This window comes from Notamacropus eugenii, chromosome 1 (assembly GCF_028372415.1).
Source record: "Notamacropus eugenii isolate mMacEug1 chromosome 1, mMacEug1.pri_v2, whole genome shotgun sequence".
Lineage (NCBI taxonomy): Eukaryota > Metazoa > Chordata > Mammalia > Diprotodontia > Macropodidae > Notamacropus > Notamacropus eugenii.
The window spans coordinates 698,866,813-698,891,632 of record NC_092872.1 but is presented as its reverse complement, the minus strand read 5'-3'; the positions used below and the strand labels follow the sequence as shown (position 1 = coordinate 698,891,632).

Below are 24,820 nucleotides of genomic sequence, written 5' to 3'. Positions count from 1 at the left end.
AAAAGTAAGCTAGGACCAGATTTTAGGATGCTTTAAACACCAGGCTAGTGAGTTTATGATTTATCCTAGAGGCTAAAAGGAGGTTTGTTTTTTAAAGATAGCTGCAAAGATTTAAAGCTAGAAATGACTTCAGAGATCAGCTGGTACAGACAAAGAAACTAAGGCACAGAGACATGACAGCCAAGTATGCGACACAGTCAAACCTATGCCTTTGGAAGATTATTTTGGCAGTTCTGTAGAAAGGGGGAGGGATCAGAGACAAGGAAAATAATTAGGAATCTCCTACAATCAATCAGGCACAGGGTGATGAGGCCCTGAGCTTCAATAAAGGCTCAAGGAGTAGGGAGAAAAGGATAGGGGCAAGAGGTGAAGTGGACTTAATTATATACCAGAAGAGAGAGGGGTAGAAAAACTAAAGATGAGATGGAGAATATGTGACTGGATGGATAGAAAGAAGGTTGGAAGATTGGTGGAATGGGGATGGGGAGGAAGGGGAGGATAATAATAAATTGTTTTTTGGACAAGTTTTGTTGCCCATGGGACATTCAAATAGAGATTGATCAACAGGTTGTTGGTATTTCTTAGGATTCAGTTTCTTGCTCTATAAAAATGGGATGGAGAGTGGTAGGAGGAGATATCAGAAAGAAACAAGTTTAATAGATCAGGGGTTCTTAGTTTGGGGAGTGAACTTTCAAAAGAATATTGTGATGACTATTTCAATATAATTGGTTTCCTTTGTAATCCTCTGTATGTAATGCATTTAAAAATATGATTCTGAGAAGAGGTCCACAGGCCTCATCAAACTGTTGCTGAAAGACTCCAAGACACACAAAAAGTTAAGAACCCCTGAGGTATCTGATCCTTAGGATTGCTTTCAACTTTAAAAAACAATGCGTTGGATTCTATCTAGGATTCTAATACAGTGGCTTGAATCCCTCGTGGCTTGATGCCCTAGTAGGGAACCATGACAAAGGGATAGTCCTCTCACAGGACTTCAAGAGAGAAGTCAATACAGAATCTTAGGATCATTGATTGCGTCTCTTTTTCTTTCTCTTTTGAAATGGACCTACCCAGAATCCTACCATTCCGGGAACAAAGGACTGAGAAATAGTTTCAAAGCCAGATCCCAGATGGTGGGAATGGAGGCCCCAGGGCAGGGACCCATCCTGAAAACCAGTTATTCTGTTGTCAATATGCACACAAACTCCCCCCATAAGAGTCCACTAAGCCTGTGTACGTCCCAGTAAAAACAAAATTATACTTTTTAACTTAGGGAATCCTTAAAAAAAAAAAAGCTGAAAATGTATTTCAGCTAATAGTTCTAATGTTGGCTCTATTATCAAAGCAACTTCATTTTGGAAACAATTTTACAAGGAACAATTTCTTGCTTAAAACCAGCTGGGTCTCCCCCTTCCACTAGGGGCCACAGAAATTCCAAAGGTGGCAGGAAGAATCATTTTTGAATAGGGACAAATGCACTGAATTTGGGTTCAGAGGGCCAGGTTCAATCCAAGGCTCTGTTATATACTCCTTATGCTACCCTAGATAAGTTTTATGTTAATAATTTTTCATTAATTTTATTAAATCATTTCTTCGGGTCCTGGTTTCCTTCTCCTTTTCTCAAACTCATCTGATCCAAGGACACACTGTCTCTCAGACATTTTCATTTTTGGAATCACACAACGAATCTGCTGGGAATGTGGCTCTGAGGGCCAGAGTGGGTGGTCCTTGTGGTAACCATGGATAATAATACTTATTTACTACTCCTATTATCATTATGCTTCTAAACGATCATATGTGTAAAAAGCAGGGAAATTGATCTTGAGCAGTGAAATTCATTTTGGCTTGTTTAACTTTAATTGTCTTTTGGTTATAAACATTTAATTGCGAGAATTTTGTTTTCTAAAGGTTCATTTTTGTTTCTAGCTGCTGTTCCAGATCTCATCGGTTCTGCAGCTTTCTCAAATGCGTTATTCCTTATCTGTAATCTCTAAAATGGAGATAACGATTGTATTGCATATTTCACCATGTAATGATTAAGAAACACCCCCCCCAAAAAAGCATTAAATAACATGTGAGCTCTTCTCATCATCTAATTCAGCCTTCTAATTTGACAGACAGGGTAAATGAGGTCTGAAAAGGTGGAATGATTTATTTTATCCAAGGTCCTACAGCTGTCTGATGGCCTGCCAGGGATTAGAACCCAGGGTTCCTGATTTTTGGTACAATGCTCTTTCCTCTATGTCCTCTTACTACGAAAAGCAAGGATCAGGGAAAGCCTAGCACCTGGGGGGAAGGGAATCATTTCTCTTGGCAGCTGGCTGGAGTTGTTGAGCTTTTGGAAAATTACAACACCATGCATCACCAAGGGCTTTCCTCATAGCAGCCCTGAGAATGAGCTAGCAGAGCAATACTTTTCCCATTCAGCAGAAGAGGAGCTATGGCCAAGAGACATGATGCTTCTTGCCCAAAGCCACACATTTAGCAGGTGGTAGGGCTGGTGGGCCAACCTAGGTCCTCCAAACACAAATAGAACGCCTTTCCTAGAATGCCGCTTGTGCTCAAGTTGAAGGAATCTAGTTTTATACAGGAGACCCATCACACAACATCTAAGACCCCAGGAAAGAGGGCAGCAAAGCCACCTCAGGACTCAAATGCCACCTGTGATCTTATTAATGTAAATATTCCCTCCAATGATGCAGATCACTACCTAGCCATCCCTTCCCGTGGACAGTGTGACTGATCCATGGCCTCTCACAAATTCCCAACAGGGGATCCATCTCAATCGGGTGGCACAGCAGGAAGGATGCTAGACTTGGAGTTGGGAAGACTAGAGTTCCCATCTAGACTTAGAGACTTCCTAACTGGGTGATCCTGGGCAAGTCTTAGCTTCTTTCAGTCTCCATTTCCTCATCTGTAAAACAGGGATGTTAATAGCAACTACTTCACCTGATTCTTTGTGACGATCAGATGAGACGAAAGGCTTTGTAAAGCCTACGTAAAGTGCTAACTGTAAAGCTATCCAGTGATGATGATGATGACGATGACGAAGATAACTCTCTCCCCAGTAAACTGAGGTCAGGGAACCTCACCCCTTCATCTCCCACCATGCTCCCTGGTCCCATGCTGGTAAGGCTGGGTAAAGGAGATGTTTAAATTCTCTTTCCTCCTCAGGTACTCAGCTAATAGTCTTCTAACAAACCCCTGTTTTATGCCCAGTTAGGTGGCAAGTATAATACTCACGCAAGTTGAGGCAGGCAAAGAGAACAAAATGTAGCCCATAAAACCTCTCCCCAAAACTTTGTTTTCTCTTAGAGGGGAAAAAAGGCCTTCCAAGAATTGGTATCTTGGGATTTCTTTTTCCACTACACAGGAAATTCTCCTTAATCAGCTGCCTCATTTCCCGCCTGTTAAGTCAATGGAATTTCCCTTCATTAAGCATTTCCAAATGAAAGTTATGATGGTAAAAAGAGACAGGCACTAGATGGGGATGATAAGAATAACAAACTTCAATTACAGGACGCGTTTCCTTGGCCAGTGCATGGCACAGTGGGGAGGCCACTGGACTTGGACGAAGGAAGACCTCCGTTCCAGTCCTGCCTGACACTCACTAGCTGTTTGCTCCCAGGAAAGACATTTCACTTCTCTTAGCCTCAGTCTCTCCATCTGTAAGATGGAGATAATAATAGCACTTGCCTCACAGGACTGCCTCAGGGACCCCAAAAATGTCTGCAAGCATTGAAGTTCTATAAATGCTGTCGCGATTGATATTAATTATGAATACTAATGTCATATCAGTGTTGAATTACTAGTAGTGAAGGAATATATTGGTAATGTCATTTAGTAATTGATGCTACTTGTTAATAATTACCGGATAAGAACAGATTATATTAACTGTAAATAATTATATAATCAATTACTTAATTAATTTAAATAATTTTAAATAATTATACATATAACATATATAAATATATAAATTTATATATTTATTAATAAATTAAAATTATTTATTTTAAATAATTACGTGGTTGATTATTTAATTAATTAACTATTCACTGGTAATTAATATATTGATATTATTTAGGTTATTAATATGGTGATGGCGATAGTGATAATGATGACAGAATGGCATAGTAAACAGAGGGCTAGCTTGAGGGTCAGGAAGACTTGGTTTTAAGTCTTTCTGTCTCTGACACAAATGATCTCTATCGCTATTGGCAAATTATATTTAGCAAGCTGATATCCCAGGATGCTCTCAAAGACAATCAAGTCACCAATCTGAGTTAGTGAAGGGAGTTCCCATATCAGAATCCCCTGTGCCAAATTAAATCACAGGACTGTACCAGAAAAAAAAAGACTAGAACTACTGTCACTTCCATTTTACAGATGAGAAAACTGAGGCTCAGAGAGATGAATTGGTTTACCCAATTCTCATGACCAGTAAGTAGTAAGCAAGTAAATAAGTAAGTAGTGATGATGGTGGTGGCGGTGGTAGTAATAGTAGTAGTAGTAGTAGTAGTAGTAGTAGTAGTAGAAGTAGTAATAGTAGCAGTAGTAGTAGAAGAAGAAGTAGTAATAGTGAACATTGATATGGGGCCTACTACATGCCAGTCATTGTGCTAAGCCGTTCTTCTTTCCCCTATACCACGAGGCACAGACCTAGCTGATAGCAATAGCTCTTATTATCAGCTAGCCCAGTTTGGTTAATTCAAACACAAGAGTTAAGACTCTTGCCTTCCCAGCTCTGCTACTTACCACCTAAGTGACCTTGGGAAAGTCATTTAACTTTGTGGGTCTCTGTTCTTTTCATCTGAAAAATGACTAGGTGACCCCCTAAGGTCCCCATCAGACCCAAGTCCTGGGCTCATTTCCCAAAAGTTTAAAGGCTTAGAAAAGAACCTAAAAGAAATGCATTAACAGCCTAAAGCTTGTTATAATCCACTTCAAAGCTGGCTTCCAGTGAAGATTCAACCAAAGATAGAGTAAAATACTCTGCTGGAACAAAGCCCAGGGAAAGGTCTTGTGTTACACAAACATCTGGCCCAATAAGAAACAGAGGGCCAGGAGAAACCGGACTACTCTGAATTCAAAATCTGCTCAATTTCTTGGACTCAAGTCCCATTTCCAGGCTGATTCGGCCAGGTAATGCCCCTCTAATGCTCCAAAAGAATGAAGAACATGCTCCCACCTTTCAGACTGAACCCCATTTCTGAGCGAACCAACATAAATCTTCTTTTTATCTACAGGCATCACATCCACATAACCGCCGGTTTCATCTTTGATGACTCCAGCGTGCACTGCAGTCCTGCAGATACTTGAAGTCTGGAAGAAAAATATGATTATTTCAGGGATGTGACATTTCTCCAAAAAAGGTAAACACTATTTCAAATTCAGTCTCAAAGTCACAGTCCTGCCTCTAGTGACAGCCTTGTTGACTCAATGAGACTGCTGCACAGGTACTACTTCTGTATCAGATATTTCATTGCCATTGGTATATTGCAGTGGAACATGCTCTGGATAATACACCAGGAAGCCTGGACTCTAGTAACAGCACTTGGTAGTGGGGAGAGACCTGAACCAGGACTGGAAAACCTGGGTTCAAATCCCAGCCCTATTACTTATAAGTTATGTGCTCTTAAGCAAGAGACCTTACTTAGAATCATAAATAAAGAGTTGAATTGACCCCTTTCATTGTACAGAGGTGGAAACTGAGGACCCAAAAGGGGAAATAGTTTTCCCAAGACCACAGATGTAGACAAAGTCATAATTTGAATGACTCAACAAAGTGTTCTTTCCTCTCTATTATATTGCCCCTTTCTCGAGGCCTCAGTTTCCTCAATCATAAAAAGAACAAAAATGAACAAGACTGGTCTTTTCCAGGCATAATATTCCACAGCTTGACTTCTCAAAACCTCAGTTTCTTCACTGATTAAATAGGAATAATATCTTCTTGACCTCCCCACACCACAGGTTTGTGATGGTCAAATGAGAAGATATCAATAGACTTGTAAATTGGAATATGCTATTATTATTGAGTAAATTTATTAAATAAAATTCAAACAAATCTCTATTAAGCATCCTTATATACAAGGGATATAGGCCCTTTCTTGCATCAAAAGTCACAGATTCTTGGCTTCTGTGGTTTTCTAGAGTGGTGGTTGCCAAAGTAAAGGCTGAGGGAGTCTAGGAGGAAACTCAGAAATTACTTAACAATGACTAGCAAAACGTCAACAAAAACCTGCGTAATCCATGGATGGGGAATGAGTTCTGAGCAGCATGTTTTACTAAGTAAGCACTTGTCCACTTGGATCTAGATATCAATGTGAGGTGTCTTTTTGACTCTGAAACATGAAAACTAAGGATCAAAATAGACTGAACTTGGAACTCAACCTTCAAATTGCCATATTACAAAGGATTAAATTAAGATTTTCTTTTTTAAATTTAGTTTTTTATTTTTCCCAGTTACATATAATTTTTAACATCCATTAAATTTTTTGAATTCCAAATTCCCTCCCTCCCCTCACCCATCATTGAGAAGGTAAGCAATTCATAAATCAAGATTTTCAAAAATAAGAAGGCATCTTCAATCCCAATGTTCCCATGTCAAAGATATTAATATTAATATTTGAGTGAGAACAAAACTATCAATAATTTCATCCTTATCTCATTTTTTAAAAATTGTATGTTTTCCAATGACAAACATATTAGTATAGTAACACATGCTTAAACTTATAAACAAATAAATATGCATATAGTAAGAGTGTGTAATCAAGCATTTTTGGTGCAATTGGAGGTCACATTGCTAGACATTGTCCCAGTTGGGTTAAATGTCACATTGTTCTCCTACCAAGTTATCATTATATATCTTTTCTCAAACCATAAGACATCCAGGGGCCTTGAGACAATAGATTTATGTTCTAAAAATTCTTGGATTAAGCTTTCCAATAATACCATAATTCATTTAAGAGCAAACAAATCTAAACAAGTTCAGAGCTATGTTTGTTAACCCCACAATTCCTCTTTCTCCTCATTTCATAGGAGCTCATGGTCTATGATGACCTCTTGCATGAGTCTGCCATGTTGTCTAACATAGCCATCCATTTATGGGCTGAACAGTTTCATTTATCAGGAAACTCACAGGAAAACACTTTTAGGGAGTATATCTACATTTCTAATGGACAATAAACACACAATCTCTTAAACTCAGTTTGTCTATTAAGCACCAAGAGGAGAAGAGAATGGTATGAGGAAAGTGTTAGAGTCAGAAGACCTGGGTTTGGGTGCTAATATTTGCCAGCTAGATGACTAGCATGAACGATCCATGTACCAAAAGGTTGACCCAGGTATACAGGGTAATTAGTGGTTTTCAGAAGTTATTTATGACCTGGCATACTTTGTCTAGGTATTGCAACAAAGTGTCTGAAATTAACAATCACAGGAGCGAGGATCCCAGCACTCCCTTGGTGTGCTCCATTCCTCTGGCAAAGAGTAACACTGTGTCATGAACAGAAAGAACCACTGATACAAATAATCCTGTCTTGACAGTTCTGTTCTCAACCTGACAGTTTGCTTATTTCCTTGATGGCTATTCTCAAAACAGTTCTTAGTCAGGCAGTCAGTAAACAAGCGTTTATAGAGTGCCTACTATGTGCCAGGCACTATTCTTAAGCACTTTACAAATATTATCATGTTTGATCCTTACAACAACTCTAGGAGGCAGGTGCTATAATTATCTCCATTTTACAGGTGAGGAAACTGAGGCAGAGAGGTGAAGTGATTTACCCAGGGAAAAGTGATAATCCAGAGTTAATGTGTCACACTTTGCAAGATTCCAAAGTTGTTTTCGCAGCCACTCTGTCCTTCCTAAGTTGATCCTGGGAGGCTTCCCCAGTCTCATGTGTATTTACTACTTGGGTTTGCCTCGTTCTTGGTTTGGCGGCTCTTAACCACCCTAATTGCCAATTTGATTTTGCTTCTTATGATCAACGCTGCAAGAGAAAGTTTTGTCTGGAAGGCTCGCTTCACCCAGGCCTTTGAAGGCAATGGGAAATCTATAAATCTAAGAAGTTAATGTGTGAAAGTAAGCTGTCCTCAAGGGATTTCTCCAAAATATCAATTTAAAGTTATTTTTTCCAGACCCTATTCCCTATTCCAATGCTGCAATATACCCCAAAGCCTGGGTCTTCCCTCCCTCCTTTCTTTCCTTTCTGTCAGTGCAGCCAGATGGATAATCACTCCCTCTTCCCTCCAAACCAAAAATCCACTCAGGGAACAGGCTGTTATTGTACCGAGTGCACAATAAAGTATTTCATCACAAAGAGCTGGCTTCCCGCCCACACTTTTATCATTTTTTTTTCTTCAAGATGGAAGATTTCTATTGAGAGATAGTGGGGACTCACCAGCTAGGAGACGAATCCCTCTTCTCTTGAATAAGACTGGCAGCATTGGTGTAATGGACACAGACCTGGAGTAGAAACCTACCCCAGATACTTCTGGTTCTGCCTCAGTTTCCTCATACATAAAATGGGGATAATAATAGTACTTACCTCACAGGATAATTACTTTTCAAACCTTAAAGCACTATATAAGTGTTAGCTATTATAACTTAAAGGCAAATGTCTTTTCCAAACGAAACCCTATGATCCTAGGGTCTTTTATGGTCTTTTGTCTCCCTCGTAAGATTGTGAGTTCCTTGAGGACAGAGACTGTCTTTTGCCTCTTTTTGAAGTGCCAGAGCTAAGCTACATAGGGCCTGGCACATAGTAGGTACACATATCAATAGATACTTTTAACCACATGCTAACATTTTCATTAACAACTAAAACAATGGATTCAGGTCTGACTCAAAGAGATAGAATCACAGAGTCTCAGAGTTGGACTATATCTCAGATTCGAATCTATAACTGAACAGGAATCCCTTCTACCAATGAGACATTGCCCAGCCTTGGTCCCCAGTGGAGGGGAGCCCACTGAAGCAGCCTGTGTTACTTGGGCATAGCCCTGACCAAAATGAAAAGCTTCACTTCCAGAGTCTAAGTCTGCTTTTCCGAAACTTCATTTATATTTCTGCCCTTGGGGACCAAGGAGAGCACCAGGTCTACCCTAGGTCCCACATGACTGCCCTTCTTTCCAGCACTTGAAGACAATCATCATGTTTCCCCATGACCATGAATGGATTAAATGACGATCTAGGAGTTACTTTCAGATTTATGTGAACTACAACAGGCAGTCTGATAACTGAAATCCCATGTGGGCTTAGAACAGGACTAGACTGGGCTCAGGACACCTAGTTTCTTGTCCTGATTTTTGTCACTAGCTGGCTAAGTGACCTCCACCTTCCCTCCTCACCTCAGTTTCCTCATATGTAAAAGGAGAAGGTAGGGCTAGATGGAGCAGTGGACTCATCTTTGTGAATTCAAATCCAGCCTCAGACACTTCCTAGTTGTGTCTGGGTAAGTCACTTAACCCTGTTTGCCTCAGTTTCCTCATCTGTAAAACAATCTGGAGAAGGAAATGGCAAACCACTTCACTATCTTTATCAAGAAAACCCCAACTGGGGTCAAGAAGAATTAGACATGACTGAACATCAAAAAGAAGTAGAAGATCTCAGGAGCCCTTTTCCCTGTAACAGTTTAACATTTCCAGAATTGCAAAGAGATCTGCTCTTATTTACAAGACTGGTCTAACATTTCTGTCTCTATAAATCCAGTTGCTTAGATCACATTTCTGGAGTTACTTCCTTAGGAATAATCAGTGTCATTACTCCCCACTGATAAAAATCAAGTTTAGAGCTAACTCCCATCTCCTGGAAATTCCTCCATTTGGGAATGAATTACTGAGGTTTGCCAAGAGATGAAGTGCTTTTCATTTCATGCCCAAGGAAGTGTTCCCTTGGCCTCCCATCCCCTGAGGGTTCCTGAATATCTATGAATTGTACATTTTCCCTCTTCACTGCCAGCTCTGTCATGAGGTGATTCAACGTCACACCCAAAAGTACATCTTCCCCTCTTAGGGGATGGCACTACTCATAGTATACTCTGATACACTGGGGTTGGGTAAAGCATTCCCTTCCTCTTTTTCTCCCTTCCTTCCTTCCACACCCTTCCGCTTTCACGGCTTTTGTAAAAGGTACAGGTTGTGCTCTGCATCTGACTCAACACTGATGTCTAAATATGTGATCATTCACTATGTACTTTTGTGAAGCAGAATTTTAGGATGGGAAGGGATCTGGGTCTCTAACCCAGCACTTAGAATGCAGGCAGATAAAATGCTATCCATCCTTTCCTTTAAAACTGGCCAAGAATGGAGACTGCCCAACATGACTTGCTACACAATTTAGCATTTCTTATTTCTCTTACATCTCTAAATCACACGCCAACAATACCTCCTGGCACGAGATAAGCTAATTTCCTCTCCTGCTCTCTTCAGGGGATACAAGAATTTTCCTTTGTCCAGTAAAGAGCCCACCTTTGACTAAGACACAAAAAGATACAGACTATCCAAATGCTACTGAAACATCCCTGAGAGGCGGCTACATGGTGCAGTGGATGGGGCGCTGGAACAGGACTCAGGAAGGCCAGTGTTTGCATCCTAACTCAGACACACCAACTGGGTGATTTGAGAAAGACATTTAACCAATGGCTTTCTCAGTTTCCTGCTCTGGGCACTATGGGCAGAGAAATAACACCTATCACCCAGGGTGATCTGGAGGATAAAATGAAATGTAATGTACATTGAAAACCTTAAAATGCTTTTTAAATGCTATCTATTATTATTAAACAGCTGATCGTTTTATCTCCTCCATTCCACACTATATCATGCCTGGCTTCTTCCACCAACTCCCAAATATCATCATTAGATTTGTAGAAACAGAATCTTATACACACACACACACATCTATACATGTACATGTATGTCCCCCCCCCGACACACACACTGCACACAAGCCTATGAGATCAGTCAAGCCTACAGTTGACTGGTTTTCCCTATAGTAGTGCTTAAAGTCTTGCAAAATACAAACACAGGGTCTATTTTAAGATTCACAACAACCCTGAGAGGCAGGGATCATCAAAAGGCATCATCCTCACTTCACAAATAATGCAGTGAAGATTCATAGAAAGATGCCAGGAAAAGTCATAGGCAGGATTCAAACCCAGGTCTTCTGGATTTCAAGTCCAGAGTTCTTTCCATTGGGACATTCTACTCTTAAGCAAGGTCTGTGAACTTAGCACAGACTCAGCCCAAGTTTGGTCATGGCTATTTCTATCTGCTCTTTCATTGGGACTGGGACCTTCCCCAAAAGCCTTATGGGACCCAGCACACAGTTTAGAATTGGGTTTCCTTTGCGGCTCAGTTGAAGTACTGCCTCAGTGCCCCTCAGTCACCAATAACCTCCTTTCCTCTCAATTACTTTGTATTTGCTTTTCTGTGTCCATGGTGTTGCCCTCTCTCCCCCATCTCCCAGAATGGGAGCTCCTTGAAGGGAGGGAGAGTTTCATTTTAGCTTTCACATCCCCAGCAGCTGGCAGGGAGCCTGCTATTAAAGAGCTGATTATTAACTGAATGTGTGCTGTATGGGAAAAATGCCAATGCGGAGAGGGCTTTGTCAAGCAGAACACCCGCCCCAAGCTTACCGATCATAAAAAGGTTTATAGGTTATGCTAACGTTTGACCCATTTTGAAATTCAGTCAATCAACAAGCAGTTTATTATTGCCTACTATTTTTAGGCACTGCACTGGCTATGGTGGATACAAAGAAAGGGCAAAACAGTATCCCTGCCCTCAAGGAGATTACAGTCCAATAGAAGGAGATGGTATACAAATAACTAGATACATACAAGACATAGATATATACACACATATATGTCTATGTGTTCTATCTATATCTATACATATAAATGTGTGTGTATTTATATATGTGTATATATGGAGGGGGAAAGGAGAAAGAGAAAGAGAGGGAGGGAGAGAAGAGAGGAAAGGACAGGGAGGGAAAGAAGGATAGAGAGAGACATAGAGAGAGAGATAATAAAAAGAAGGAAATTCGTGATTGAAACTTCAGGTTAGATTTACTCCATCAGAATTAATAGCAGCGTTTGTACTGAGAATGATTTTGACAAAGGCAGCAATAATGTGAGAAGGGAGGCAGTTCTAATCATTCACAGGCATGGGACTGAATATCGAATCCCAGTATTTTAGAACTAGATGGGACCTTGGAGGTCACAAAGTCCGATCCTCTCATTTACAGAAGAGAAGAAATACGGAGAGGGCAGTGACTTAGCTAAAGTCATACACACATTTAGTGAGAGGCAGAGCTGGGACTAGGAGGCAGATATCCCAATCTGGCTGCCCTTCCTCCCTCCCCCAACCATGGATCTAGAACCTTTCAGATGGGACTGGGACATTTTGGAGGGTTCATCTTACAAAAACTAGGAATAAAATTTCTTCCTAGGAACTCAAAAGCCATCTTTTTTTTTCCTCTTAGGAGTGAAGCAGAAGTAAAGAAATAAGCAGTCTCTTATTATTCTATGACACCAGGGCAGCACTAGTAGCTACCTAGTCTGTATACATACAAAAAGTATGTCTATTTTCTATTTTTAAATGATCTGTCAGTTCTCTAAATTCGGCTAATGATAACAATAATAAATAACAATGATAGGGAGCATTTTATAGCACTATGTCATCTTATCCTCATAGCACCCCAGGGAATTAGGCAGGTGCTATTATTATGCCCATTTTACAGGTGAAGAAACTGAGGCAGGCAACAGTTAAGTGACTTGTCCAGGCTCACACAGCTAGCCAGTGTCTGCACTCTGATGTGACCTCAGTTCTTCCTGGTCCTAGGTCCAGCTCTAGCCATTGCACCACTTAGCTGCTTAAAAATTGACCTCGTTTCTTCAATCTAATCACTTTTGTGTCAGAGTATACAGCCTATCTCTTCCTTCATCATGTTTCTCTTCAGATTTACCCAGAGGCTCTTGAGAAATCCAGGAATCCAAAGCAGCAGCCACAGGGCTTTGCTGTCTCATTACTGGACTCATGACACATGGTTCCACACAGTGGTCAGGGCTCAGGTGTCTTGCTTCAGTAGTTATCAGGATCCTTGTTCTATGTAAGCATGTGTAGCCTCAGCACAGCTTTAGAATGCCCATGTCCTAAAGTTATTCTCCAGATTTCAGTGATGCCTTGGAGTGACTTAAGTCCCTCAGCAAAAGCAGCCACCAGCACTAATCAAACCCCCAGAAACCCTGAGATGCAAAGCTAAACAGAGGCAAGGGAACTGTCTACAAATGGGACCTTGTATCACACAAGCAGCTCCTCTCTTTGAGGGAACATCCAAAGAAAAATCCCATGATGAAGAGGCCCTGCTCTCCCTCAGCTGGTATGATACATCCTGTGGAATGACTCCCCTCATTAGATGCAGTGGAAGGAACACTCAGTTTGCAGCCAGAGAATCAGAGTTCGAATCCTACTTGCTACCAAGGAGACCCTGGGCAAGTCCCTTTACTCTGTGAGCCTCAGTTTCCTCATCTGTAAAATTTGGGTTGGAATCAGGCTTTTTTAACTTGGGGTCCATGAACTTTTTTTCTGAAAAAAATACTTTGAGAACTGTGTTCCAAATAATTGGTTTTCTTTGTATTTTATTTTATGCATTTAAAAACATTATTCTGGGAAGGGGTCCATAGACTTTGCCAGATTGCCAAAGACACAAGAAAGTTTTAGAATCCCTGGACTCTAGATGTTGTCTGAGGACCCTTCCAGCTGTAGATCTAAGGTCTCTTCTACTCTAGCGCCAGGCCAGATTGTAAGTCAAACTCTACTCCCCTGAAATGTCCTGAATCAGAGACAGGAACGTGCTTCTCTTCATAAACAGAGACAGTATAAATCAGAGGGTGATGGGTTTTCAGCCCTCCCTTCATCGTACCCTTCACCTAACTGTGGGACTGCTTTGTTATATGGCTCCACTCCCTTACTGGAGCCATTGAGGGGAGGTTTAGGCCAGATCCACAAAGCTACCAGAGATTAAACCACCTGCCTGGCTCTTTCCACTTCCCCGCCTACGAGAAAAAACGTTGGACTCATTCCTCAGTCCACTGAAAGTCTGTTTGCTCTGTCACTGCTCCAGGGACCTGGGGTTTAATCAAAAATTCAAAGAGCTTTTCAATCTCTTCCCTCCCTTTCCTGTTCTACTAAGGTCAAAATGATTTTCATTCATCTTCTTCTCGAGTTAGAACCTCTCTGATGGCCAGCGGCCAAATTTTTCAGCCTTCTACCTCTCCCATCTTTAAAAACAAAGAAATACAAACTGAATGTACATTATTTTTTTTTAAACTCAAAGGACTCAGCCTCCCTAAATGCACAGGTCTGTCCATGGGGGCTTCACAGTCAGCTGAAAAGACAACAGGTCTGTTGAGGCAGCTTGATGTCATGGGGAAAGTTGGATTTAGAGTCAAGAGACATGGGAAGAGAGCACTGATTTGGCAGTCAGATACTCAGTCATTTTTCAGGTGTATCCGACTCTCCATGACCCCATTTGGGCTTTTCTTGGCAACTGTAGTGGTTTGCCATTTCCTCCTCCAGCTCATGTTAAAGATGAAGAAACTGAGGCAAACAAGGTGAAGTGACTTGCCCAGAGTCACACAGCTAGTAAGTGTCTGAGGCTGGATTCAAACTCAAGTGTTCCTGAGTCCAGGTCTAGCCCTCTATCCACTGTGCTACTTGGCTACCCCTACTGCAGTCTAAGAACTTAGGTTCAAATCCCAGCTATGACACTGGTAACCCATCTGATGATCTGTGAGTCACTTATCTTTTTCAAACTTCAGTTTCTGAAACGAGGAAGGTGAAATGAATGTTGATGCCTCTTTAGTCCCTTCCAGCTTAGACAAACAATCCTATGACCTGAGGCTGAAGCGTGCCTCTGCCACTTACCTGACATATGACCTTATTTGAGTCACAGTCTCTTGCTGGACATCAGTTTCCTTGCCTGACAAAACCTGTACTACCTGTCTTACAATGATGTTGTAAGAAAAGAAATAAGAATGATTTATTTAAAGCACTTTATAAACCATAAATCTCCCTATAAAGTTAAGGCATGGGGATGATCTACAGCCCTGCCTTTGGGAATAAGTAACGCTGTTGTTCAGTTGTTTCAGTCATGTCTGACTCTTCATGATCCTCTTAGCAAAGATACAGGAGTGGTTTGCCATTTCCTTCTCCAGCTCATTTGACAGATGAAGAAACTGAGGCCAAAAGGGTTAAGTGACTTGCCCGGATCACATAGCTAGTAAGTTTCTTAGACCAGATTTGAACTCAGGTCTTCCTGGTTCCAGGGATGGTACTGTATCTATTGCACCACCTAACTACCCAGATAATTAACCCTACAGCATGTGAATAAGGGAAGGATATGTCATTTTATCAACATGGCAGATTCCCACTATGACAGACAGCCCATCTCTAACTTAATAGGATCCTAGGTTCTGAGTGGACTCTGAGTCCAGCACTTTCCATGTTTAAATATCTAATTTTCTCTGATCATAGAATGATTATGGGGTCATAGATCTGGAATTGGAGGACCATCAGGGGCCATCTGATCAATCCCCTCAAGGGCTAGGCAGTCATGTGTGACTTGCCTGGGATCACATAGCTAGAAATGATCAACAGTAGGATTTGAACTCTTCCTGATTCCAAACCCAAGACTCTATCCACTACACCTCACTGTTAAATTATAGTGGACAAATGAATATTTATTCTATTCTTAGAAACGTCTGTGGAAAGAGATTCTACAACTCTATTCAGTAACCTTCCCCCACTCCCCTTCCCTAAGCAGCCCTTGGTGTCCAGGAGTTTTGTTTTTTAAATATGTAACCTACAATTACACTTCTGTCACAGGCCCTGGGAAGGTCAGCCCTGCCAAAGCACATATTTAAATGGCTTGCTTTGAGAGCTGGGACTTCAGACTAAGTGGGGGCACATCTGGCTTCAGAGCACATCTGGACACATCTGGCTTTGGAGACAGGGAGTGACCAGCCTGCATGCCATCTCGAGTAGCTGCTGCAGTTGCCAGACACTAAAGTCGTAAGAGCAGATGTTTTTATACACTGCACTTAAAGCTTTACAAGGTATTCTCCATCTGGGGAAAGGTGGAACGAATACAGTATATGAAATCTGAAAAACACTACTGTGCTGTAAGAAGTGATGAAGGGGATGGCTACAGAAAAGCTTTCAAAGACGTGAATGAACTGATGCAAAGTGAAGTGAGCAGAACCAGGAGACCAATTTACATTGTAGCAATGGTACTGTAAAAACAAATAATTTGGAAGGACTTCATGCCAATCAATGCAGTCATCAACCATGATTCCAGAACAGCTGCAAAAAGTGCAAAAGTTCACTTTACAAATATTATCTTATTTGATCCTCACAACAACCCTAGAAGATAGATGCTATTATCATCCCCACTTTATAGATGAGGAAACTGAGGCAAAGAGAGGTTAAAGGACTTGCCCAAGCTCATAGAGCTGAGAAGGAGTTGAGGCAGAATTGAACTCAGTTCCACCTGACTCTATGTCCAGCTCTAACCACCGTACTACCTAGCTGCTCATCCTCTTGACGACAAATCAAGCTACCTATGTCCTGACAGAGAGGTGAGGTCCAAATATGTAGAACAAGACACTTATTTTTGAATATGGTCAATATGGGAATTTATTTTGTTTAATTTTATGTATATATATATATAAATTTGTTACAAAAGTTTTGTTTTTCTTTTTTCTTTTCAGTGTTTGTGGAAAGGGAATAACTGCATGTTAATAGAAAAAATTAATTAAAAACCACTTTACATACATTACCTCATTTGAACTCCAAACAATCCTGTTAGGTAGATACTATAAGTATTACTATCCCCATTTTACGGATGGGAAAACTTATGCTCAGTGAAATTTAGCAACTTGCTTATGGTTGCACAGCTAAGAAGTGCCAGATTTCTCCTGACTCTAATCCAATGCTTTTTCCATTATAATCAAATGGCCTCGTGGAATAAATCATCTGTAACACAAAGCTGTGCTTCTAAAAATGGTCATGCTCAAATGCTGCAGGAGGATCCAATATGCAGCATTTCCTCTTCCAAGGAGCGAGATGGCAAAAGTAGATGGACTGCTAGGCCTAGAATCAAGAAGACCTGAGTTCAAATCTGGCCTCAGACACTTGACACTTACTAGCTGTGTGGCCCTGGGCAAGTCACTTAACCTTGATTGCCTTGAAGAAAGAAAAAAAGATGGAAAGAAAGGAAGGAAGAAAGGATGGAAGGAAGAAAGAATAGCAGGAATAGAGAGTCCCCTCCCTACCCAATTATATTCCAGAAGCAATCTCTAAACTAGCTTTTCCATCCTTTGATGATGGGAGGAATATTCACAGTTATCTCAGCAGTCTTTCCAATTTTTTTAAATGGCTGTAATATGATGCTTAATTAATTTATTCCTCAAAGGAATTTATTCATTGTTTGCTTGATGTTTTATATTATTAATTAATTTAAAATTAAATAATTAAATTAATTCATTTTTAATTATTTTTAAATTTTTGTTTAACAATTTTATTAAATTAAAATTCATTATTATTGGTTATTAATTTGTTCATATGTATTCTGTTTGATATTTCTCAGAGGAGCTTAAAGTATTTTTTCAGGCAAGTGCTTATTTATAAAAACCTGAAATACATTGAAAAAACCTAACTTTAAATGTTCTTGTTACTAGAAGTCCCACCCCAGGAATCTTGGGTGAACACTGAGCTCCCCTAGATTTCCTTATACATGTAATTGCTTTACCAGGGGACCATGATAAAGGAAAACAAAGCTGACCCACTAAAAGATGTAGTTAATAAAAACTTCAGAAATGAAAGGAAAAGAAAGAATGAAATTACAAAATAGAAGTCAATGGGGAAACGGAATTGACATAAAAATTCAACCCAATTATTTTATAAAATGGTACACACTTCTACAAGTACTTAGCTAATAAGAACAGACTTGGAAATAACCATAACATCACAGATTTTAAACAAGAAGGTACCTTACAGCCCATTCAATCCAACCTTATAATTTTACAAATAAAGACACTGAGGCCCAGAGACATTGATGTCTTGCCCAAGGTGACAACTGGTAAGTGTCTGAAATGAGATTTGAACTCCAGTCTCTCCAACTGCAAATCCAGTCCCATACCTTCTCCATCACGTAGCCTTTCAACCTTACAAGGAGGGAAACTGACTGGTACTAACCAGGGAAGTGGAAAGGCTAAGATTATGCAGTTATCTCATAATGTAGTTAAAACTCAAACCTACGTTTCCTGATTCTCAGAAACCTAGTATATAAAGACCTTGAGATTGTGTCTGTTATTAAAACTACCAACATACTCACGTCTGCATAAATGTTGGTCCCATACACTGGAGCCCAGTATGACGGTTCATTCTTACAGTGGGCTGGACAATGAATTCTGAAACAACAACAGCACGAAATCTTTACTCTTCACATTAAATGACCAGAGAAAGCTAAAATAGATTCTGAGGACTCTTTTGCCCACCTGCATTTCTTTTTCCCGTTCTCAGTCTCCCTGGGACCTAATAAAATCTTTTCTTGGCCACTCATTAATGAGCCTGGCAACACTGGTGCCTTTTCCTCCTATTAAACTGTGAGATCCGTGAGGGAAAGAACTAGCTCTCACATAAACTCTGATCTTCCCAGTGTCCAGCACATTTCTCTGCACATTGTAATAAATGCTTGTTTTATTTCTCTATGTTTTCAAATCTTGTTCTCTCTCATAGATGGGCATCAATTGCAAAAAGGAGAAATGCATTTTCTCTCCTTTTCTTCCACCCCATTGTATTTGTCAGTGATGATGAGGGACATCCCTTCTTCTAGATCATCTCAGAATAAAAAAATTTAAACTTCAGACTTGATAAAGTAAGACATTTATTTTACACAGCTTAAACTGACGTTCTTCTCAAGATGGCATGCATCATACATCGGATGCCAGTAACTATTGGGGGGGCCACCTGGCTCTGGCTTGGTATTTTGTCTTCCTTTACCATGGATTTTGGTAGGACATTTATGAAAAAGGGGCTAAAGAAATGCCCATTTTTCAACTTCAATGAATTTCAAATATCGACCTTTTACCTAATGTATTTTTACCCCAATTGATGTACTATAAGAATTCATCATCCAGTTTTATAATAGCTAATATTTGTATGTTATTTGAAAGTTTACAGAGTGTTTTATATGCATTTATATACATACGCTGGCTACTCTCTGAATTAGGTGCCACAAGGCATTATTATCTTTGTTTTACAGATTGGGTTAGAGAGGCTAAGTGTCTCCTCCATGATCACACATCCATGGACATAAAGTTGGGGAATTCCTTCTGGAGCAGAGTTAGTGGAGGTGCATTTAAACCAAGGTGCCTCCTGACTTCTGGTCCATTGCTGGGAAGGGTCCTGGGCTAAGAAGGAGGAAACTAGGGCCCTACTTCCAGTTTTGCCACTGACACTGGTCATTGTGCAACCTTGAATACGTCACTTCCCTTTCTCTAAACTCCAAGGTCCTCATTTATAAAATGGGAGGTTTGGACAAAGAGATTTCTTCTAGCTTAAAAAAAGTCTATAGATAAGCTTATATTATTAAGTAGTTTCAAAAGTTTCTGAGCATATGCTAATTCGAAAGTCACAAAATGGACTTCTTTGTCACAAGGGAGAATTCTATTGCTGGAGGGGAGTAGTGACTATAAAGTAAGAGCAATATTTAAAAAAAAGATCACCGATAAAACTTTGAAAAAATGATTTAAGAATCATATGACACAATGTTTTAGGGAAAGTGAAACTGACCCCCTGCTAGTCTCTTACCTCCCAAACTAGGATGGCAATTTATGTAATAAAAAACAGTTTCGAGTCAACAGAGGTGTATCTAAACGCCACTGTAAGGTGGAGACAAATCGTTTTTCTCTACAAGTAATTTCATTGAAAATTTATCATGAGTCATTGTGTAAATTTTAAAGATGGTTTATGATTATGAAAATCTCACATGTGTGTCCATATGTTATGTGTACGTGACAGAGAGATAGAGAGAGAGGTGAGTGAGAATGAGAAAGAGAGAGAGAGGGTGAGAGAAACCAAGACAGAGATACACAGAAAGAGAGAGACATGCTGAAAGAGACAGATGAGACAGAATGGAACAGACACAGAGAGCTACAATGTTGGAAATCCACCATAAACAAAAAGTCTTGCTTATTCTGCACATAAATTGTTTTACACAAACTAATACCACTCTGGAAGAAATTCCCCAACTTTATCTCCAAATCACTTGGAAGCATTAGGTTAAATCCAGATCTCACTGGAAACCTCTGAAAATAAAAGAGAATCAGCATCCGTTTGGGAGACGAAATGCGCCTGAACTTGACTCTGGTCACCCCTCAGCCTCTCTCAGTGTGGTAGAGACATGTTAGAATGTCTCCATAATGAAGGAGTACCAGCTGTCACAGGCACAAGCGTGGGCACTGAGTCAGTTCCCATTACCTTGGGCAATGTTTCGCTGGCTTCTCAAATTGACACAGCTCAGCAACCGTGCTATAACAATCCAAGTCCTGCACTGGAGAACAAACACAATGGAAAATAAGAGAATCATGAGCAAGTCATTTCCCCCATCCTAGAAAACCAAGGGCATGAATTTGCTGCTGGTCAGTCGTTTCAGTCCTGTCTGACTCTCTGTGGCCCCATTTGGGGTTTTCTTGGCAAAGACACTGGAGCAGTTTACCATTTCCTTCTCCAAATCATTTTAGACATGAGCAAACTAAGGCAAACAGGGTGAAGTGACTTGTCCAGGGTCACAAAGCTAGTTAACATCTGAATCCAGATTTGAATTCAAGTCTTCCTGACTCCAGGACTGCACTCTATCCACTGTGCCTTCTAGCTCTCCCAGGGCAAGGATTCAATAATCTCTAATAGCCTTTCCTGTTTTAATGTTTTATGAATTGTTAATATATAAGACAGCTGCTTTTACCATTAGCAGAAGGGAAACTAGCCCAAAAGTGATGTGACCCACCTACCTTTCCATGACTTGATAGTGACAGATGCTAAATTCTGACTCCCAGCCTAGTACCCCCAATTCAATAAGCATTTTAAAGCATTCACTTATGCGCAAGGCACTTCAGAGATTTTCCAGCAGAAATCTAAATTAACTTTTGCTATCTTATGCAGTGAGTAGAGGACTGAAGTTGAAAGCAGGAAGACCCCAAGTTCAATTCCAACCATAGACATTTACTAGCTGAGTAACCCTGGGCAAGTCATTTAACTGAAGTCTGCATCAGTCACTTCAACAGTAAAATGGGGATAATAATAGCAATCACCTCCTGGTGTTGTTTTGAAGAACAAATGAGGTAAGATTTGTAAAAGCATTATTTAACTCTTAAAGGGCTATATAAATACTAGTTATTATTATGTCCTGGCAAGAGGTTTACCTGTTACTTTGGAAACCATGAATGAGTTAGAAGCTTTGTATTTGCTGTAAAACAAAAACAATAGAAAATGATTAGTATAATGATATTCTAAAATATGTTGAGATGATTGGATTAGATGTCTCCATACGGTCTCTTCCAACTCTGACATTCTATGATTCTGTCTTTCTAAACTGCACACAGCCTTTTCTCAGTCCTCATCTGTCTTGCCCTCTCTTTATGTGGTCTTTTTTAAAATTTATTATTTATTTTAATATTCCTTTAAAAAAATTTTTTTGAGCTCCAAATTCTCTCTCTCCCTCCCCTACCTATTTCAAAGGCAAGCAATATGATATCCATTATCTGTATGGCTCTTTGACACTACCAATCACCCTCTTCTCCTGGGTGCTCTCTCCTTTCTAAGTTTCTGTGATACTGTTTTTCTCTCATTCTCCTCCTACCTGTCTGATCAGTCATTCTCAAGTTCTTTTATTGGATCTTCATCCAGCCTGTGCCCATTAATGATGAATCTCCCCCAAGATTCTATCCTAGGCCCTTCTTTCTTCTCCCCCTATATTAGCTTGCTTGGTGATCTCATCAACTCCGGTGGTTTCAATGAACACCTCTGCAGATGACTCTCAGAGATCTGTCCATTCCTATCCTCTCTCCTGACCTCTAGTCTCATACCACCAACTGCTTTGGGCATCTGGAACTGGATGTTCCACAGATGTCAAAAATTGTACTTGTTACCTTTCCCCCATATTCTCCCCTGTGCCAAATTTCCCTCTTTCTGTCATCCTCCCAAGTCACCTGGGCTCACAGCCTTGGTGTGATGACACCAATTTCTCATTTACATTCACCCCACATAGACAATCTGTTGTTCCTCCCTTAACAGCATCTCTCCTGTATACCTCCCTCTCTCTACTCCCATAGCTGTTATCCCAGTGCAAACCCCCAGGCCTGGACTACTGCAGTAGTCTTCTACTTTGTCTCTCTATCTGAAGTTTCTCTGCCTCTAATTCATCCTCCACTCAGCTGCTAAAATTATCTTCCTAAAGCCCAGGTCTGACTGGGTCATGCCCTATTCAATAAACCCCATTGGCTCTCTATGACCTCTGGAATTAAATATAAAATTCTCTGTTTGACTTTTAAAGCCAAAAGCACCCCAGTTCCATCTGAGCTTTCCACATTTCTTACACTTCCGTCCTCTCTATGCACTTCATTTTATTGCCACTGTCCTACTTGCTATTCCTAGAACACAACACTCCAGCTTCTGACTCCATGCCTTTGTACTGGTTCTTCCCCATGCCTGGGATGCCCTTGGTCCTCCTCTTCTCCACTTTTGGCTTCCCTGGCTTCAAGACTTAGCTCAAATCCCACTCTCTGCTGCAGGCCTTTCCCAGACCCACCAGGCTTTTCCTTCTGAGACCGTCTTGTATACCTCATATCATCTAGTTGTTTTCATTCCTGTCTCCTTCATTGGGGACAGGTACTCATTTTGTTTTTCTTTGCATACCCAGTGGGTGGCACATAGTAAACAATAAATAAATGCTTACTGATTAATAAAATGACTAAAAGCGACCTGTCTTTTGGTTAGTGTTTTTAAAAAAGAAAAGAGCCTTTGGTTTATGCAAAAGAACTAAATTCCCTTTTTTTAAAAAATAGCATGGGTAAATAAAAGGGAGAGGGGAGGGAAAAAACTCTAATTCTAAAAGAATCAAGAGAAAATTCAAGTCAAGAATTACCTTAAAGATGCAATGCCATTCCTTTCAGACCGCACAAAAAAGGGCACCCTCCCATTCCTGGTAATGTCAACCAAACCACCTTTGTCATCTATGACACCAAAATGGATGGCAGCACGGCATATACTCGATGACTAGAGAAAAAAACAACACAGAGATCCAGAGAATCAATTACGACTAGAAAACTCTTCTGAGCAAAATATTGTTTTACACTGGAAGTTTTAACAGAGGGCATTGGTTGAGCATATCCAACAAAGCTGCCAAGATGGCTATTACAGATTGAACCGATGCAGAGATACTTTGTTCTACAATACTAGCGCCATTTTATTATTCTCTGGGCTTCTTATTCCTCGAAAACCCCAAGATCAGAAAAATCTTAAAATAAAAAGGATCAAGGGCAAAGTTTCTCCTTCCCAACTTAGGAGGGATAGAAACCAGACCTGTCTCCTTATCCGTACAGGGAATTCCCGACTGAGAAAACTCCCTCTACCAATGCAGGTTGCCACCTTTTCTGCAATTTCTGGTCTTTGAGAACTAGCTAAAGCAATGAAAACGAAGTAAAATGACTTGGCCAGGATCCTGTAGTCAGCACATGTCAGAGATGGACCCTGAGCCTGCATCTTCCTGACTCCACAACCAGCTCACTATTGACTACCCCCCATGTATGATTTTGTTCGTTTGCTTCTTTGTTGGTTCGTTTGAAGGCTGATCAGCCTGCTGATCATTTCCAGTTTTCAAAACTGGTTTCCTAACTTTGTTGTGAGACTATAGGGAATTTCTGTAGGTCAGCTCCCTAAACCCCAGGAGCACCATTCTATGAATAGATAAGAAAGCCTTTCCACATTAAAATGGTTGTGTTTTCTGTTTCTATAAAATTTGATCCAAGTCCCTTAAGGGAGCAAAGAACAACACTTACGCTTTCATAAAAAAGAGTTCCAAAAATTTTCGCCTTGTTGTTAAAACAGCCTGCTGGGCACTGATACCTGATTTAGAAAGAAGAAAAGCGACACATCATTTCTCAGGAGCAAATACTTTACTTAATTGTTATGCCAATGACTTAGTCCTTTTCATGCTCATTTTCTACAAGTGCTCTTTCCAAAAACAGGAGAACCTTATTCATTTGGACTCTGATTAACTTTGAATTTATGATAGATTTGATGAGAGCTACATTTAAATCTTAATTACTATGCTCTTCAGTTTTACATATGGAGCTGAAATAAATGAATTATGGACACAACAGAACAGTTTACCCACTTAAAAGCCAGGTTTGTGTATTTTAAAGACATCAGTGGGGGCAGCTGGGTGGTGGGTGCAGTGGATAGAGTGTCAGACCCTGGAGTCAGGAAGACTCATCTTCCTGAGATCAAATCTGGCCTCAGATCCTTACTGTGTGACTCTGGGCAAGTCACTTCATCCTATTTGCCTTAGTTTCCTCATCTGTCAAATGAGTTGGAGAAGGAAAAGGCAAACCACTCCAGTATCTTTGCCAAGAAAACTCTAAATGGAGACATGATCGAAAAAACTGAAACTGAACAACAACCAAGACATGATTTACAAACAAACCAAAGGACCTAGATAACCTCTAAGGTCCCTTATAGTTCTATCAAAATTCAATAGAGT

The 24,820-nt window shown here is 40.3% G+C and overlaps 1 protein-coding gene across 1 annotated transcript in view; it reads right to left on the bottom strand.

Moving 5' to 3' along the window:
• The window catches only part of CRISPLD2 (cysteine rich secretory protein LCCL domain containing 2), a 79,559-nt gene that overhangs the window by 4,825 nt on the left and 49,914 nt on the right, over positions 1-24,820 (bottom strand). Inside the window, exons 9-14 of the mRNA XM_072636219.1 lie at positions 24,117-24,183; positions 23,204-23,334; positions 21,483-21,526; positions 20,542-20,614; positions 18,395-18,470; positions 5,189-5,322 (exon numbers count right to left, since the gene is read on the bottom strand). Of these exons, the coding sequence (XP_072492320.1) occupies positions 5,189-5,322; positions 18,395-18,470; positions 20,542-20,614; positions 21,483-21,526; positions 23,204-23,334; positions 24,117-24,183 (525 nt within the window). The remainder of the gene's footprint in view (positions 1-5,188; positions 5,323-18,394; positions 18,471-20,541; positions 20,615-21,482; positions 21,527-23,203; positions 23,335-24,116; positions 24,184-24,820) is intronic.